The sequence below is a fragment of the Kuraishia capsulata genome, genomic scaffold (assembly GCF_000576695.1).
Source record: "Kuraishia capsulata CBS 1993 genomic scaffold, Kuraishia_capsulata_scaffold_3, whole genome shotgun sequence".
NCBI lineage: Eukaryota > Fungi > Ascomycota > Pichiomycetes > Pichiales > Pichiaceae > Kuraishia > Kuraishia capsulata.
The window spans coordinates 80,589-96,857 of NW_019172952.1; the positions used below are offsets into that span (position 1 = coordinate 80,589).

Below are 16,269 nucleotides of genomic sequence, written 5' to 3' on the forward strand. Positions count from 1 at the left end.
GGTATATCAATTCTACTCCAAAATTGTGGTATTCTCGTCAAAAAAAAACAAATATTCTAAGCACTATGTAGATTCACCCTAAAAGTCGTAGTCGTCACTTGCATCCTCGCGGAAGAACCACCCAAATAACACAATGCTGGTGTAAATGATGAGTCCTCCCACCTCGCACAGGAAGAAACTCCACAATGGGATCAGTGCCACGTGGTAGAACACAAGCGGCAGAGCAAGTCCACTCAGTACCATAAAGCCAGTTGTGTATTGCGCAAACTCGGCGACCGAGTTTGTTTGCGGCGAATCCGACATGAAGTCTGCCTCATATTGCGACTTGAAGGACGATGCGAGCGCATTCGGTATTGGAGCAATCAGAAATATCAGAACTGTATGGCTGCATTAGTATCCAAATCAATATATCATAATGAAGACCTGGCTATAATTTAATCTCTGCAGAACAGCATTCAAAGTGAAAACACATACTGTCGAATAGTGGCAGCCAGTTGTCAAACAGGGCGCATGAAAGTACCGTGAAAAGAAATCCAGTGGCCAACAAGATCGACAAAGATATAATCTTTGTGAGAGGATTGGCTTTCATCGCGAATGCAAATTGGTTGTGGAATTGAAGTCCAGTTTCAAACACTGAGACGGCAGAAGATCAGATACGTGGTGTATATATTTGTGTACTTATCAATTATTTGCCGCACACATTTTTGTGCCTGGCTACGCTTTGAGCTACCCTCAATAGCCCACAAAAGGGGATCTCTACAACGGCCCGATTACTGGTATTACATTTTTGATTTCAGTGAATTCAGCTACTCTATTAGGGAGGATAATAGTCAATCTTAGACCCCAAAACCGTGCATCTTAAACGCTGGAAGTTATTCGGAATGTTCCCCTCAATTTTTCACCACACCCTCTCCACCATCAATACCTACACGCTACTTGCTCGTTCAGATCCGATGTTGTATATTTTTATGTACACAATAACACAAAAGACAAAGGCTCAATATGTACAGCAGACAAAAAGACGATTACCCTCTCTGGAGGTTGATGAATGGCAAAAACCTAACAGCTCTAATTCTTTGGCTCCTCGGAAGATGAAGAGTTGTCCTGGGCAGCCTGGTCCTTGTAGAACTTCTCGAACAGGGACAAAGAGGCCTTCTGCAACTCCTCGGTCTTCTCCTTGATCAGAGCAGCGTCGACAGCGTCGCCGGCGTTCACCTTGACAATGATCTCTCTAACCTCGGTAATCAACTTAAGGACTGGCTCGGAGTCGGCAGCATTGATCTTGTCCTTGAAGTCCTCAAGAGACTTCTCGGTGTCGTTACAAAGCTGGTCGGCTCTGTTGGAGCTCTCAATGGCCTCCTTTCTAACCTTGTCCTCCTCAGCAAATTTCTCAGCATCGCTGATCATCTTCTCGATCTCAGTCTCGGAAAGACCAGATGAACCGGCAACGGTGATAGAGTTATCCTTTCCAGAAGCCTTGTCCTTGGCAGAAACGTTGATGATTCCGTCAGCGTCAATGTCGAAAGTGACCTCGATTTGAGGAACACCCTTTGGAGCAGGTGGGATACCAGCCAGAGTAAAGTTTCCGATCAACTTGTTGTCACGGACAAGTTCTCTCTCACCCTGGAAGACTCTGATCTCGACCGAGGTCTGGCCAGAGGCAGCAGTGGAGAACACCTGCGATTTCTTGGTTGGAATGGTGGTGTTTCTTGGGATCAATCTGGTGAAAACTCCACCAAGAGTCTCGATACCGAGAGACAATGGAGTCACGTCAAGCAACAAAACGTCCTTGACCTCACCGGAAAGAACGGCACCTTGGATGGCAGCACCAATGGCAACAGCCTCATCTGGGTTAACGGCCTTGGATGGCTCCTTTCCGAAAAGGGCCTTGACGGTCTCGACAACCTTTGGCATTCTGGTCATACCACCAACGAGGATAACCTCAGAGATGTCAGAGGTGGACAGACTGGCGTCCTTAAGAGCCTTCTTGACTGGCTCAACGGTCTTCTTGATGAGTGGCTCAACAAGAGACTCGAACTGAGCTCTGGTGAACTTCATGTTGATGTGCTTTGGACCAGAGGCATCGGCAGTAATGAAAGGAAGGTTAATCTCAGTGGCCAGAGTAGACGAAAGCTCGATCTTGGCCTTCTCAGAAGCCTCTCTGATTCTCTGGATGGCCATCCTGTCACCATCCAGGTTGATTCCAGACTCCTTGTGGAAAGCCTCGGTAATGTGTCTCACCAAGGTGATGTCGAAGTCCTCACCACCAAGGTGGGTGTCACCGTTAGTGGACTTGACCTCGAAGACTCCTCCGTCAATGTCGAGGATGGAGATATCGAAGGTACCTCCACCGAGGTCAAAAACGGCCACAACACTGGCGTCAGCCTTCTCAAGACCGTAGGCAAGAGCGGCGGCGGTTGGCTCGTTGACAACACGTGCAACGTTCATACCGACAATAGCACCGGCATCCTTGGTGGCCTGACGTTGCGAGTCGTTGAAGTAAGCGGGCACAGTCACCACGGCGTTCTTGATTGGCTTACCGGTGTAGGCCTCGGCAGTCTCCTTCATCTTGTTCAAAACGAAACCTCCGATTTGCGAGGGCGAGTATCTCTCGCCACGGGCCTCGAGCCAGGCATCTCCGTTGGTGTGCTTGACAATCTTGTAAGGCACCTGCTTGATGTCACGCTGGACCTCGGCATCCTCAAAACGTCTACCGATCAATCTCTTAGTGGCGAACAGGGTGTTTTCGGGGTTGACAACGGCCTGACGCTTGGCTGGAATACCAACGAGTCTCTCACCATCCTTGGTGAAAGCGACGACGGAAGGTGTGGTTCTGGAACCTTCGGCGTTCTCGATGATCTTGGGCGTCTTACCCTCCATGATGGCAACAGCCGAGTTAGTGGTACCAAGATCGATACCGATGACTTGGCCGGTCACCTTCGAAGAGTTGAAACGCACATGGGCCGAACGGCGGGCGGACTGGAAGAGATGGTTAGTGGCGGAACGGACGGACAAGAGAGTTCTAGCTTCAGCGGCTGAAGCCGGGCCTCCCACTCGAGATATGCAACTTACTGTTCTCAAGTTTCTTGCTACTGCAGAAAGCATTGTTGGGATTTTGTTGTGAGCTAAAAGAAAAAGAGTAATAGAGTTGCCTTCTGGCCAAAAGAGCAAGAAAAACGAGGGAAAACGTCGAATGCACTGGAAAATTTCAATTTGGTCAAGGCACGACTCCAGGTCATTGTGACATTTGTCGAGAAGCTGGAATTTAGAGGGGTGTGCGGCGGGAGAATATAGCAAAATATGTAAAATGGATAAATATGAATTTACTTGCCAATATCGGAGGATGCAGTTCATTAGCGGAAAAGTGACTTTTCACAAGTGACTAGACCATTTCCTCCTCCTGTGATCAGCCTGTCTGGCTGTGACGCCGTTGTCGGCATTCGCAAAGCTTCGCCAGTGCACGCCGGAATCCAGTTACCCGCCAAAATAAATAAACTCAAAGCCGCACGACCCTTGGTCTCTTAGTGTCTTGAAGGGCTGTCTCCTGTCGGAATAGTGGGCACATCCAGATTGAAAAGTTCTTGGTGGCATGCTTCCGTGGATAGAAGAGTGGCTCAAGACTCATAAAACATCCAAGTTTGCGTACCAAAGCAGGTATTTTATATTCATACACCGAAAAAAACGACCACCAACAGCATTTTGATGCGGCTGTAACAGTAGAAAAGTCGAGGTTGGTTTGTGCACGAGATTCATAACTTTCACAAAACTCCCAAAATTTTTGAAAAAATAGATAATTGTCTAGGCGAATTTGAATACGCATGCCAATCACACAAGACATTAATACAAATTAAATTTTTTTTGGAATGATATTAGACAAATAGAGGTTCCAAAACCCTGAATTCATTCAAACTCAATTAAATTCTCTTTCCCATCTCCCTTTCAATAATCAAAATCAACTTCAACGTTCACAGTGAGCCCCGCCGCAGCTATCACGCAAGTGTGGCGCATATGCGTGGAGGGGCCAGAAGATAAGCGACAAATAAACCTGAAAAGTTGCCCGCTTTTCGTTGTTTTATCTTTCTGAATCTTTTTGTTTGGTGGATCAAGTTCCTAAAAGGTTATCGGGTTTTAATGATTGTTCCAATATTAGACCTTTCGCAGGCTTTCGACAAAGAGGCTCGATCAGAGTTGATTCTGCAGCTCCGGGATGCCCTACTCTCCGTTGGTTTTTTCTACGTGACAAATGTTCCCATTGATGACCATCCAGGGCTGCTACAGAGTCTGACTTCGCAAGCCACTGAGTTTTTTGCGCTGCCATCGGAATCCAAGTCGCGGCTTTCCATGGCCAATTCACCCCACTTTCTGGGGTATTCTGGTTTTGCCAGTGAGATAACTGCCAATGCCAGAGATCTCCGTGAACATATCGAACTTGCAACGGAGCTCCCTGCACCACCGAAGTCGACTTTGACCAAAGAAGACGAAGTTTGGCGTAATTTGGAAGGTCCTAACCAGTGGCCTGAGCCTGAGCAGATACCTCAGTTTAGACCTGTGGTAGAACGCTATATCTCAGAAACCTCGAAATTTGCACGGTGGTTTATTAGTCTTGTTGCAGAGGCTCTTTCGCTTGATCCTAGCGCTTTTGATGCATTTTTCAAGCCCAATCAGCAGTGCAAAATGAAACTCGTCAAGTATCCAGAGTCCGGGGCTCATCCCGATGGAGTCCACGGCTGTGGGGCTCACCGCGACTCGAATTTCTTGACATATTTGTACCAGGCAACTCCTCATGTATCGCTTCAAATCCAAGATCGACTCAACTCGGGTGCCTGGGTGGATGTTCCGCCTATTCCAGACACGCTGGTCGTTGCAGTTGGTCAAACGTTGGAGTATATCACCAAGGGTGTGTGTACGGCCACGGTCCACAGGGTTTTGGCTCCAGAACCGGGAATTGGCGACAGGCTCTCTGTTCCATTTTTCCAGACAATTGATGCGGCATGCGTAGCTTCTAGCCTCGAAATACCCGAAGAACTGTTGCGACTACGTGATGCTCGGACTGAGCGTGGAGAAAAGATCGGGTTTCAATTTGCGGCCGACGGTTCGAAACCTGTCGGATGGACAGTGCTACTGAACAGGATCAAATCGCACCGTGATGTGGCCCAGCGCTGGTATCCGGAATTACTGGCATATGTTTTAGCACAGGTTTGAAAATACGATTACGGATATTGGCATGATGCGGCTTTTCCCAAAGAGGCAACTTGGCCGAAGATTGTGGGGAACGGCGGAATAGCACATTTATGGACTGACTTCATAACGGGGGGCTTCCGTGATTGGATATGAGGTAAGATCAACCTTAATATACAGAAGGATGGCGCTATAACAAAATTTAAAACTTGAAGTGGTCATGTTTTAGGCTATTTTGGGCTTTTTTGATGGTGGCTCTGACGATTGCCTGCTGAACCAGAATGGTGGAAGAACAGGCGATCTACAACACCATGACAAAAAACATGAGAATAAGTACATGAAATCGAACATATCCTCTCTTCCAAGTTCTCGTACGTTTTCAGATATTCAAAACCGGCCAGAACCATCGTCCGATCGTCTGGTTCTTGCATAGTCACGTGATAGCTCGTTTTTTAAAGCCTCACTATAAATTCAAACCTATTTCCCTCGGTCCATATCACTGAAAATTTGTAGAGCACCTTTCGAGGCTCTTTTTTTTATATTTGAATACTCACAACAATGACATCAGTTGCTGTTTCTACGCCTCACAAGGCAGAGGATTTCAAATTTGTCAATGACGTGGCGGAGGGTTTGGAAGTCAGCAGTGTGGGCCAAATCAAGACCTCTAAGGTGGACCCTGAAGTCTTCTTGGAAGCCCAGAAAAAGGTTTACGGGATAACACACGGTGACTGGAGAGACGACTTTGTACGGGATGGTTATGCTATTGTGCGTGGTGCAATTCCTCTGGATCGTGCTCTTGGTTACCGCAAGCGCATGCTTGACTACATCCAGTCTTTTGACAATCCAGAGTTAGATCTAAACGACAGATCTACCTGGGTCGCCAAAAATCTCCCAGCTCACAATAAAAACAACATCTACTTCAGCTATTGTTGTGCTCACGAAGATTTCATGTGGGATGTGCGACTAGAACCGGGTGTTATCGCTGCTTTCAGCACGCTGTGGGGCACGGACGAACTGTTGGTTTCTTTCGATGGTTTCAATGTTTCGTTTCCAGGACGCCCAGACCGTGACCCAGCTCCAGGATGGCCTCATGTGGACCAATCACCTTTCAAGAAGGGACTTCATTGTGCTCAGGGAATTGTCAACCTGAGTAATGCTGACGGGCCTGAAGACGGTAGTTTGACTGTTGTCAAGGGATCGCACAAATTGGTTCCAGAATTTTTTGAGAATCTTGACAGGGAATCCTGGGAACAGAGAGACTTCTATTCGTTCTCGGAAGAACAATACAAAGATTTTCTGGCCAAGGGCTGTGAGGTGATAAAGTTGGATGTTGCGCCTGGTGATTTGATATTGTGGGATTCGCGCACCATTCATTGGGGCCAAGAACCTAGTCCCAAATCGAACGTGATTCGTACTGTGATTTATGCATCATACACTCCTAGCCGTTTTGCTACAGAAGATACCATCCAAATGAAGGCCGAATTGTTTAGAAGGTGGTGTGGATCTACTCATTGGGCCCACGATAACCTGAGGCCAAGACTAGAGATTCCGCTACTTCCAGATGGGTCGAAAGACCCAAGAAGTCGTACTGAGCCAAAGAACAAACCAGAACTCACGGATAAGCTTCTTAGGCTTGCAGGTGTCTTGCCATATGATAAGTTGACTTGAATATATGCTGAGAAATGTGAGATATGACCCCGTGAACAGATTTATAGAGCTTTAATGAAACCAGCTAAACAAATTAAAATAGCCATTTGCTCAGATTGATGCACGATGACTGTTATCGTAAGCACCATCTCATAGAGACCTGAATCAAAATTTAGCCATAATGTAGTTGATTATAATTATTTAGAAATTTTGTGGGTATCATCGGGTGAGTGCCAGTTCTCTTTTTTGACAAAACCTGAACGTATCACAACAAGTACATTGTTGTTGCACCTGACCATGAATATGTGTTTTTTCAATCGATCTTGCTTTCAAAAGCCAAAAAAAACTAATGCTGTCATTATTATCAGTCACCAAGAATCAACTTTAAGGTAAATCTTCAAAGCAGTATATTGAGGTTTAGATGTATGCTGGAAGGAATTTTTCGTTCTGGTCACTCAGTGCTCTTCAAGCAAAGGACCCTGAAATAGACAGTTCAAACCATACTACGATATCCACGACCTCAACTGAGCTACACCACATAGTTTAATAAAATAATTTACAACTGCAACAATATCAGACCACCAAGTCAAAGTGTGGCGGTTAGAAGCCACGCTCACGCCCAAAAGCTGGGGTGTAGCCGTTAGGAGAACAATAGCCATTATAGACGTTTGCTCGTGGGTTAGCAACGATAATCATATGACAGAGACATCTTTATTCACATATATATGCATAACAGAAAATACACTCAACTCAAGGGTCCCTCTAAGCTAACTTCAGTCGCTATATGCACCCAATTTTTCAACCTCTCCACACTGTGGCGTTTTGTGGCCGATGCCCATCGATTGGAGTGATCAAGAGCCTAATTTGGGATACATTCCAGTATTCCCCCTAGTCTTGCATAATTATATATATATATATCTCTGGAAATTTTGGTTTACGAATTTTCATATTGTGATCTTTCTATTGTAATCGGTATTTTCTATTTAGCTCAAAGAAAAAACGGCGTGGTGGTAAGAGAGAATCGGTGGAATGCACAGAAAGATAAAATTTTTCTCCGATTAGCGCATTAGTAACTATTTCTCCAACGCTTTCATTCAGTTTCTCCTCGCTTTTTTCCCCCTTTCTTGGATCGCTTTCTTCAAACAAACTCTCAACGATGCCATCCAAAGACACAGTTCAACCTGCCGTCCCTATTCTGAACCTCGCGCTAGCTGCTGACCCGGCCACCAGACCCCAGCTTATCAAGGACCTAAAACATTCGCTCCTCAATGTTGGGTTCTTCTACGTTTCCAATGTTCCAATCGAAGGCTACTCTCAGATTCTGGAAGATGTTAAGGCCGAGACCCATCATTTCTTTGACGATTTGTCAATGGAGGATAAACTCGCCATAGAGATGGTCAACTCGCCTCACTTCCTCGGTTATAACAGCTTTGGTAATGAGATTACCTCCGATAAAGTCGATTTGCGTGAGCAAGTTGACCTGGCAACTGAGTTACCAGCTCCTCCAAAATCAACTTTGACTGATTTTGAAGAAGTTTGGCGTAATATGGAGGGACCCAATCAATGGCCTAACTCGAGAGTTCTTCCAAAGTTCAGACCAGTGATAGAAGGCTACATCGATAAGATGAGTCTTTTCGCCAGATGGTTCATCGAATTGATTGAAGAAGCATTAGATGTTCCCAAGGGAACTTTCGATCGTTTTTTCAAGCGTCAGGCCCAGGCCAAACTGAAGTTGATCAGATACCCAGAGTTGGAGCGGGCCGCTGAGATTCCTGGTTTACCTACGGAGGCTGCAAAAGCTGTTCCAGTGGATCTACAACAGGGAGTTGGTCCCCACCGTGATCAGAGTTTCATCACTTACATCTACCAAGCAACTCCACACGTGTCGCTTCAAATTCAGGATCAGTTCAGTTCTGGTAAATGGATAGACGTCCCTCCCATCCCAGATACTTTGGTGGTTGCGGTTGGACAGACTCTCGAATATATCACTAAGGAGGTATGTACAGCAACAATTCATCGCGTGGTGACCCCAGAACCTGGTCTCGGTGATAGGCTCTCGATTCCATTCTTCTACAACATCGACAACGAGAGTATTAAGGCACAGTTGGCTCTACCATCTTCGCTGTTGGATTTGAGAGACGAGCGCAACAAAGCACGCAGGGGTGAGTCCATTGGATTCCAGTTCCTAACTGCTGCTGACGATGCGGTGGAGAACCAGAAACCCATTGGCTGGACGAATTTCCTGAACAGGATTAAGTCCCACAGAGACGTCTCGCAAAGATGGTACCCTCAGATGCTCGAATATGTCTTAGAGCAGATGTCGACTTGAACGGGGCTTATGTCATTGCATAGGAGCCGAGTTATGTTATCTGTCAGCGAAATTCTGCATTCTCTGCTTGAAGCTTTTTGAGCCGCACGCACCACTTGCATGTTACTTGCATGACCCTGAGTCCAGCAAAAATCTTGGTTACAATAACATTCCTATGGACAAACAAAATATCGTAAGAATCGTAAAACTTTCGAATTATTGCATATGTCTTGTTGAAAAGCGGCCCATATCAGTTTAAGATACAATCGTCAGACAAGACTTATTTAGGGATGCTAGTTCTCGTCACTAGCTGCTCAACTATTCAATTCTTCTTCATCTTCCATCTCCTCAAATTTAGTTTCACAAATTTTGTCGTAGTCGGCTTGTTTCTTTAATCCGAAACAACCATCAATGACAGAAATGAGTCGATCATTTGAACCGCAGCCAGCGATGTCAACTCTGTGTTGGTATCGAATGGAGGTGATACCTCAACCACATCAGCACCCACCAGGTGAATACCCTCCAGAGCATCCAGGACCGTTACCAATTCACGAGTAGTCCATCCACCAACCTCGGCAGTTCCAGTTCCTGGAGCATACGCCGGGTCTAACACGTCTATATCTAGCGTTATATAGACCGGGTTGGTTCCAACACGTTCTTTAATGCGAGCAGCAATTCCAAGAGGTCCAAGATAGTCCATGTCCCGAGCAGTGATCATTGTGAAACCACAATCCTCGTCATGCTGAGGGTCCGTTTCTGCAATGTAAGGCGCTCTAATTCCCGCGTGCATGCTTGAGGATTTGTTTACGTAACCAGCCTCAGCAGCGTAATGGAGGAATGTTCCGTGATTAACACCAGCATAATGAGATACCGCCCCTCCTAAAACTTTCGGATCCCACGTATCGATGTGCGAGTCAAAGTGAACGACACTCAGCGGACCGTACGTCTCGTATGCTGAACGCAAAGCCATCAGAGTAATAGTGTGATCGCCACCAAGCGATACCACTCTAGGCTTTGTGTGGTGAGTAGAATTGGAAGCAGAATGTGAGTGAAGAGCCCTTTGGCCACGGTACAGCTGATTCAATGCGACTCTGTTGTCGAACGGGGTCATAGGGACGTCTCCACAATCAACTATCTGTAATCCAGAACTCCATGGATCGGTACGGCGGAGTTTGGAACGCTTACTGGAGCCTCTAACTGGAGTCAAACCAGAACCAGATCTTCTAGAAGCCTGACGGAGTCCGTTAGGTCCAAATCTTGCACCTGGTCTGTAGGATGTTCCAGTGTCAAATGGGGCCCCCAGAAACGCAATGTCAAACTTCAAGGATTCGTAGTTTTCCGGATTAAAACAGTCCACAGCGGGAAAATGTCCGTATGTAACCAGTCCTCCAATCAGGGACATGTGGTTCAAATCGCTGGTATCATCGTCTGCTGGAAACTTCACGCTCTGTCCAGTCAGGGCCTTGGATGATGCCTTGTAGAAGCTGGAATGATGGGCTCCCCAACGCTCAATTTCATCCTCCTCAACAGGCAGTGATAATTGGCCTTCACGAACCATCTCGCGTTTTGTCTCCAAAACCTCTGGAGTGTTCACTAACGGGCCATAAACGGCGTCCATAAACGAGCCCTCGAACATGGCATGGTCCTGGACAGCAATAACTGCCTCTGCAGTTTCCAGAAAACCGCCCAGCACTACGGGAGCAAACAAAAGGGTAGATTTTAGGTTCATGGTGAGAAAATAGAATGGCCCGAGGATATCTCTCAATTTGGAGTAACAAGAAGAGCAACTTAACTTCAAGTCGTGAGATATTTCAGCCTTCTTATCGAACTATCCGGCTGTCCCAATCGGGCAACTCCATCACGGGCGGATATCTGCCCTTTTGGGCCGAAATGGAAAAGTCGAGAGCATTTACGGCGAGAGTGCGGCTGAATTAAAAAAGAACAGCGATAATTTATGAACTTTTGACGTCTGCATAATTTAGATAAACAACAGGAAGCCAAACAGACTGGCAAGTGGGAAGTAGCTGATATCCAGAGCTGGGGCGAGTGCGGACGATGAAGATGACGAGGAGGAGGAAGAAGTCGAAGAGCCGGTGGAAGTAGCCATGTCCATGGCAGAAGAAGCCGTTGAACCCATGTCCATATCCATAGCAGATGTTGATGAGGAGCCCATGTCCATTCCACTCATGTCCATGCCACTCATAGCCATTGTACTGTAAGGGTCTGCAGTTCCAGTCGCAGAAACAGTGCCCTCGTAATACTCGTCCAAAAGCGTAAAGTCGGTCACATTTTTGATATCCCCATTGGGAAAATCATCCACATAAACGATCTCAACAGTGTTGTTAGAACACTGATTCTTGAAGACAGGACCTTCCTTGGAGATGGTCACATCAACACAGTTGTAGGTCCAGCTGTACTCGTCTTCTGAATCACCTGATCCAACAAGAGCAACCTGGATGGTTCCATTTGTGCCAGTCTTGGCATCGAGGTCAAGGGAGGGAATGCAGAAGTTGCCCGGCTTGTGAAGATGGAAAGGATCATACACAGCATTGGCATCAACGAAATCTGCCGTTGTCAGACAATCATTGCCCTCGCAAAAGTAGATTCCTCCAATCACAAAATTGTGATGAGAATAAATCTGGATTGGTGACCCATTGGGGTTCCACTCAAACCTGGGCTGTCTGATGAAGTTGGACCCTCCGCATGGACCCTCCGATTGCGTGGGGAAGTTGGTGGAGTTACGTTCACCAGGAAATGGGATACGGAAATGAGCATATGCCGTAGCAGCAAAAAGAAGTGGAAGAAACTTAGAGGCAATCATCGACAGGGATATTAATTGGAGTTTTTCGAAAAAAGATTCTAACGCTTTCACCAAATTTTTCAGTCGAAGACTGTCCATATGTACGCGAGTGCGTTAGAACGAGCAAATTTACCACCACCGAAGAAATTGCTCGTTTTGTGGGGTCTTACGCTTTCGTGGGATCTTATTTCCTTGTTGAGAGATATTAGGCCGAAAAAAGCTTAGTTTTGAGGAGTTTTACTGGTAGAGAAGATATTTGTGGACTTCCTACTATTCTTGAGACTGATTGTTCACATAGCGTATGGCATTTGGCACCGGGCAAGAAATTAATGAGGTAAACAGAATGCGGGTCATATATGGACCTGGAAGATATACTTGATAATTTATCATAGTCCAAAATATGTGATTTTATTGAGCATGACTTAAAATCACATATATTAAACGAGAGTGTGTTTTAGATGCTTAAGGACCCCAGCAGCTGCATTGTTATTGTTTGAGATGCGCATATAATAAAGAAGCGAATCACGAATTCACGGCAGCGGCATATAGAGACCGGTATCAGTTGCTTTAGCTAGTTTCCCACTCAAACCCTACTCATTGACCCGACTTAACACCATCTCTCCATGCTATAACACAGTGCTATTGTTCATCGGTTAAGCCGCACAGAGAGTGGTACAAGGCCCTCGGCGGTTAGAGTAACCCCATGGAGATCCAAGATAAATCCGACAGCATGCACACAACCGGGTAGTTAATTCCAACCTCACAGTCAAGAAACAATTTTCAACCCAAATACGGGCTAAATCGTGGACTGGATGCCAAAAAATATGCAAAAATATTCAAGTAGATGCTTTCCCCATCCAATTCGATAACTAACCGCCCAAACCCTCTGCTGTCCCAATGCGGTAGCCGCGCGCGCAGATTGCGCCAGAGTAACTCCCCGCGATTACGCTCAAAGCTTCTCGAGCTATTAGTACTCTTGTGAAGTTTTTTTCTCTTGAACCTGTTGAATTGACTCCATTCAAGCCTTCAGTTTTAGTCGATTTATATCACCACAATGTCCGCAGCACTAGCCGCTAAGTACGGCATCAAAAATGTCGACCTCATCCGCACTGAGGCATTTGTCAACGGCAAATGGATCAATGGCGATTCCAAGTTCACTGTCGACAATCCTGCCACTTCTGAGCTGATCGCCGAGGTGGTCGATACTCCAGTGGCTCTGATCGAGAATGAAGCCATTCCTGCTGCGGTGACAGCGTTCAACTCATTCAAGAAGACCACCGGTAGGTACCGGTCTGGACTGTTGACCAGAATGTACGAGTTGATGATGGAAAATCTCGACGATTTAGCCATTTTGATCACGATCGAAAACGGCAAGTCTCTAGCTGATGCTGCCGGAGAAGTCAAGTACGCTGCCAGCTTTTACCAGTGGTTTGCTGAAGAAGCTCCCCGTATCTATGGTGACACCATTCCTTCTGCCAACGGCAGCAACCGTATTATCACCGTCAAGCAACCTATTGGAGTTGTGGGAATTTTGACTCCTTGGAACTTTCCCTCGGCTATGATTACCCGCAAGTTGGGTGCTGCTCTCGCTGCTGGGTGTACTGCTGTTATCAAGCCTGCTGCCGAAACTCCGCTCTCTGCTCTTGCTCTCGGTTACATTGCTGAACTTGCCGGTGTTCCCGCTGGTGTTGTGAATCTTGTTCCAGTGTCACAAGAGCCTACTAAAGTTGTGGGTAAACTTTTCTGTGAGTCGCCTAGTATCCGCAAAATTTCGTTCACTGGATCTACCGGTGTTGGTAAGCTGTTGATGCAACAGAGTGCTTCTTCGCTCAAGAAACTCTCTTTCGAGCTCGGAGGAAATGCTCCTTTCATTGTCTTCGACGATGCTGATATCGATGCTGCAGTTGATGGTGCCATTGCATGCAAATTGCGCCAATCGGGCCAGACATGTGTCTGTGCCAACCGTATCTACGTCCACTCCAAGGTGTACGACGAGTTTTCCACCAAGCTTGTGGCAAAGGTTCGTGACAATCTGACTCTGGGTAATGGGTTGCACAAGGGAATCACCCATGGTCCACTTATTCATGGTCGCGCAGTTGCTAAGGTTCAACAACACGTTGAGGATGCTGTCGCCAAGGGCGCCAAGATCCTCCATGGAGGTAAAACAGCCCCACATTTGGGTGAGAACTTTCACGAGATTACCGTTGTTGGTGACGTGACTCATGATATGCTTGTTTCACGCGAAGAGACCTTCGGTCCTCTCGCGCCCTTGATCAAGTTTGATACTGAGGACGAGGCCATTGCGCTTGCAAACTCCACTGAATTCGGTCTAGCCGGTTATTTCTATACCCGTGACTATGCTCGTTTGTTCCGTGTTGGTGAGGCTTTGCACGTTGGTATGGCAGGTGCTAACACAGGTGCCATCTCTGAGGCCGCTATGCCTTTTGGAGGTGTGGGTCACTCAGGTTTCGGTAGAGAGGGTTCCAAGTATGGAGTTGAGGACTATATTGTGATCAAGACAATTGTTATTGGGGGTATATAAACCGAGAATTATCTGTATTGATTCGTGAATGACTGAGTAGGTAACTAAATTTATTCTCAAGCCGCACATGCAAGTATTTAGTGTACCACACAATTTGGCGCCGCATGAAAATTTCAGACGCGACATGATAACTCGACTGCAGTAACGGCCGCGTCTCTCAATCACAATCACTAACACATCCATCATGGACCTCTACCAACAGTGTAGCTACTCGGAAGTGCTTTTTGATAAGCAATTTGAGCAGATACTCGGTGCTTTCCAGCGACAGGCCATCTCGACTGTGGAAATCCTGGCGTGTCCCGCGGCCGACCTGGCTAAAAAGGTTGGGAGAAGCGCTGCTGAAGTTTCCAGATTGCAGAGGTCATTGAGGCAGGATATCTCGCAGAAGCTGAAAGTGCGATCAATATCTGTGGATGATGAATTTTTCACCACTGGAGATTCCGGTATGGATCTGGCTTTGGGTGGCAACGGCATATCCTTAGGCCATCTGACAGAAGTCTCTGGAGAGAGTGCAACGGGCAAGTCGCAGGTGTTGATGCAACTGGCGGTATCAGTTCAACTTCCAAGAGAGATGAATGGCCTGGGGCCGAGTCTGGCAGAGGGTACGCGTAACAATGCCCAGGTGGTTTACGTGTCGACAGAAGGAATTCTGGAGACCAGAAGGCTGGATAAGGTATGTACCCACTTCACTGAGGTGCTAAAGGAGAATGGTGTCCACGATCCTATGGCATTTCCTACTACAGATAATGTGTTGCAGACGATGTGCAGTGATCTGGAATCACAGCAACATGTTTTGAATGTTCAATTGCCAGTTCTGCTGGAACAGAAACAAGGAAAGATCAAATTGGTGATAGTGGACAGTATAGCCCATCATATCCGCGCGGAAATGGATACGTCCAAATCATATACCGATTATTTGCAGCGACAATTCCTAATAGTGAAGCTGGCAAAGAACCTGCGGGAACTTGCCCTTAAATATAATTTTGCATGTGTTGTTTCGAACCAGGTCAGTGACAAGCCGTTTGACTCAGCACTAATGACGTCTTCAAAAGATCACCTTCCGCTTCAATTCGAGTACCAGCTCGGTTGGCTAAGTGGCTGGGACTCAAAGGCCATCTGGCACCGCCAACGAGGCGATACGGTTGAAGTTGATGGCGAAACCAGCGAGCCTTTAAATTCGCAGGACCCAAAGCTGAATGTCGCTGAGCCAGCAGAAGTGACTGCCGAGGATGAAATGGCTCCATCTTCTTTGCCTCCACAACTCACGCTCACTCAACGGCTAAAACTTGAGTCGCGGAGCGAGATGTTCGCAGAAAATTCTTACCATTATGACTACAAAATTCCGACAATGGGAATTCAGTGGACGAATCTACTGGATGTCAGAGTTGTTCTTTCAAAACGGCACAAACCGATCATAGGGTCCAACTTGATTGACGACTATGCTGAAGATTTGGGAATAATCGCTCCACAACCTCCAAGTAACGGATCGCAAGATGAACCCCAGTCGCAGTCCCAATCCCAGACCCAGACTCAAGACCGCTCTCTTACTGAAATTCTGTCCAATCACGAGTATCTCAATAATTACAACTGGGAGGTCCAGCGCAAAATGCGGATGGTATTCTCCCCATTTGTGGAGACGGGTTTGGAACGAGAGTGTCAGTATGAGGTTTGGAACGGAGGAGTTCGGTCAAAAGAAAGCTGAATAGCGTCCATGCTATAGTTTGATCATCAGCCGGATTGCAGATTGTCTACAGCTTTTAATTAGCATGAAATATCACCGGTTCTACATGGAAC

At 46.6% G+C, this 16,269-nt stretch overlaps 10 protein-coding genes across 10 annotated transcripts; 5 read left to right on the forward strand and 5 right to left on the reverse strand.

Moving 5' to 3' along the window:
• Window positions 1–78: 78 nt before the first annotated feature.
• KUCA_T00002278001 (uncharacterized protein) lies at window positions 79–303 on the reverse strand (the record flags this gene model as incomplete). Its single annotated transcript, XM_022602515.1, has 1 exon — window positions 79–303. The coding sequence occupies one exon, from the start codon at window positions 301–303 to the stop codon at window positions 79–81; it is 225 nt and encodes a 74-aa protein (XP_022458313.1).
• Window positions 304–1,068: 765 nt separating this feature from the next.
• KUCA_T00002279001 (uncharacterized protein) lies at window positions 1,069–3,354 on the reverse strand (the record flags this gene model as incomplete). The annotated part of the gene is made up of 1 exon (XM_022602516.1): window positions 1,069–3,354. One exon carries the CDS (start codon window positions 3,352–3,354, stop codon window positions 1,069–1,071), a length of 2,286 nt encoding a protein of 761 aa, XP_022458314.1.
• Window positions 3,355–3,496: 142 nt separating this feature from the next.
• KUCA_T00002280001 (uncharacterized protein) lies at window positions 3,497–3,838 on the reverse strand (the record flags this gene model as incomplete). The annotated part of the gene is made up of 1 exon (XM_022602517.1): window positions 3,497–3,838. One exon carries the CDS (start codon window positions 3,836–3,838, stop codon window positions 3,497–3,499), a length of 342 nt encoding a protein of 113 aa, XP_022458315.1.
• A 293-nt stretch (window positions 3,839–4,131) lies between these two features.
• Window positions 4,132–5,202, forward strand: KUCA_T00002281001 (uncharacterized protein; the record flags this gene model as incomplete). Its single annotated transcript, XM_022602519.1, has 1 exon — window positions 4,132–5,202. One exon carries the CDS (start codon window positions 4,132–4,134, stop codon window positions 5,200–5,202), a length of 1,071 nt encoding a protein of 356 aa, XP_022458316.1.
• Window positions 5,203–5,736: 534 nt separating this feature from the next.
• KUCA_T00002282001 (uncharacterized protein) lies at window positions 5,737–6,846 on the forward strand (the record flags this gene model as incomplete). The annotated part of the gene is made up of 1 exon (XM_022602520.1): window positions 5,737–6,846. The coding sequence occupies one exon, from the start codon at window positions 5,737–5,739 to the stop codon at window positions 6,844–6,846; it is 1,110 nt and encodes a 369-aa protein (XP_022458317.1).
• A 1,135-nt stretch (window positions 6,847–7,981) lies between these two features.
• KUCA_T00002283001 (uncharacterized protein) lies at window positions 7,982–9,154 on the forward strand (the record flags this gene model as incomplete). Its single annotated transcript, XM_022602521.1, has 1 exon — window positions 7,982–9,154. The coding sequence occupies one exon, from the start codon at window positions 7,982–7,984 to the stop codon at window positions 9,152–9,154; it is 1,173 nt and encodes a 390-aa protein (XP_022458318.1).
• A 370-nt stretch (window positions 9,155–9,524) lies between these two features.
• On the reverse strand, window positions 9,525–10,862 carry KUCA_T00002284001 (uncharacterized protein; the record flags this gene model as incomplete). Its single annotated transcript, XM_022602522.1, has 1 exon — window positions 9,525–10,862. The coding sequence occupies one exon, from the start codon at window positions 10,860–10,862 to the stop codon at window positions 9,525–9,527; it is 1,338 nt and encodes a 445-aa protein (XP_022458319.1).
• A 249-nt stretch (window positions 10,863–11,111) lies between these two features.
• Window positions 11,112–12,032, reverse strand: KUCA_T00002285001 (uncharacterized protein; the record flags this gene model as incomplete). The annotated part of the gene is made up of 1 exon (XM_022602523.1): window positions 11,112–12,032. The coding sequence occupies one exon, from the start codon at window positions 12,030–12,032 to the stop codon at window positions 11,112–11,114; it is 921 nt and encodes a 306-aa protein (XP_022458320.1).
• A 955-nt stretch (window positions 12,033–12,987) lies between these two features.
• KUCA_T00002286001 (uncharacterized protein) lies at window positions 12,988–14,475 on the forward strand (the record flags this gene model as incomplete). Its single annotated transcript, XM_022602524.1, has 1 exon — window positions 12,988–14,475. The coding sequence occupies one exon, from the start codon at window positions 12,988–12,990 to the stop codon at window positions 14,473–14,475; it is 1,488 nt and encodes a 495-aa protein (XP_022458321.1).
• Window positions 14,476–14,659: 184 nt separating this feature from the next.
• On the forward strand, window positions 14,660–16,177 carry KUCA_T00002287001 (uncharacterized protein; the record flags this gene model as incomplete). The annotated part of the gene is made up of 1 exon (XM_022602525.1): window positions 14,660–16,177. One exon carries the CDS (start codon window positions 14,660–14,662, stop codon window positions 16,175–16,177), a length of 1,518 nt encoding a protein of 505 aa, XP_022458322.1.
• Window positions 16,178–16,269: the final 92 nt, after the last annotated feature.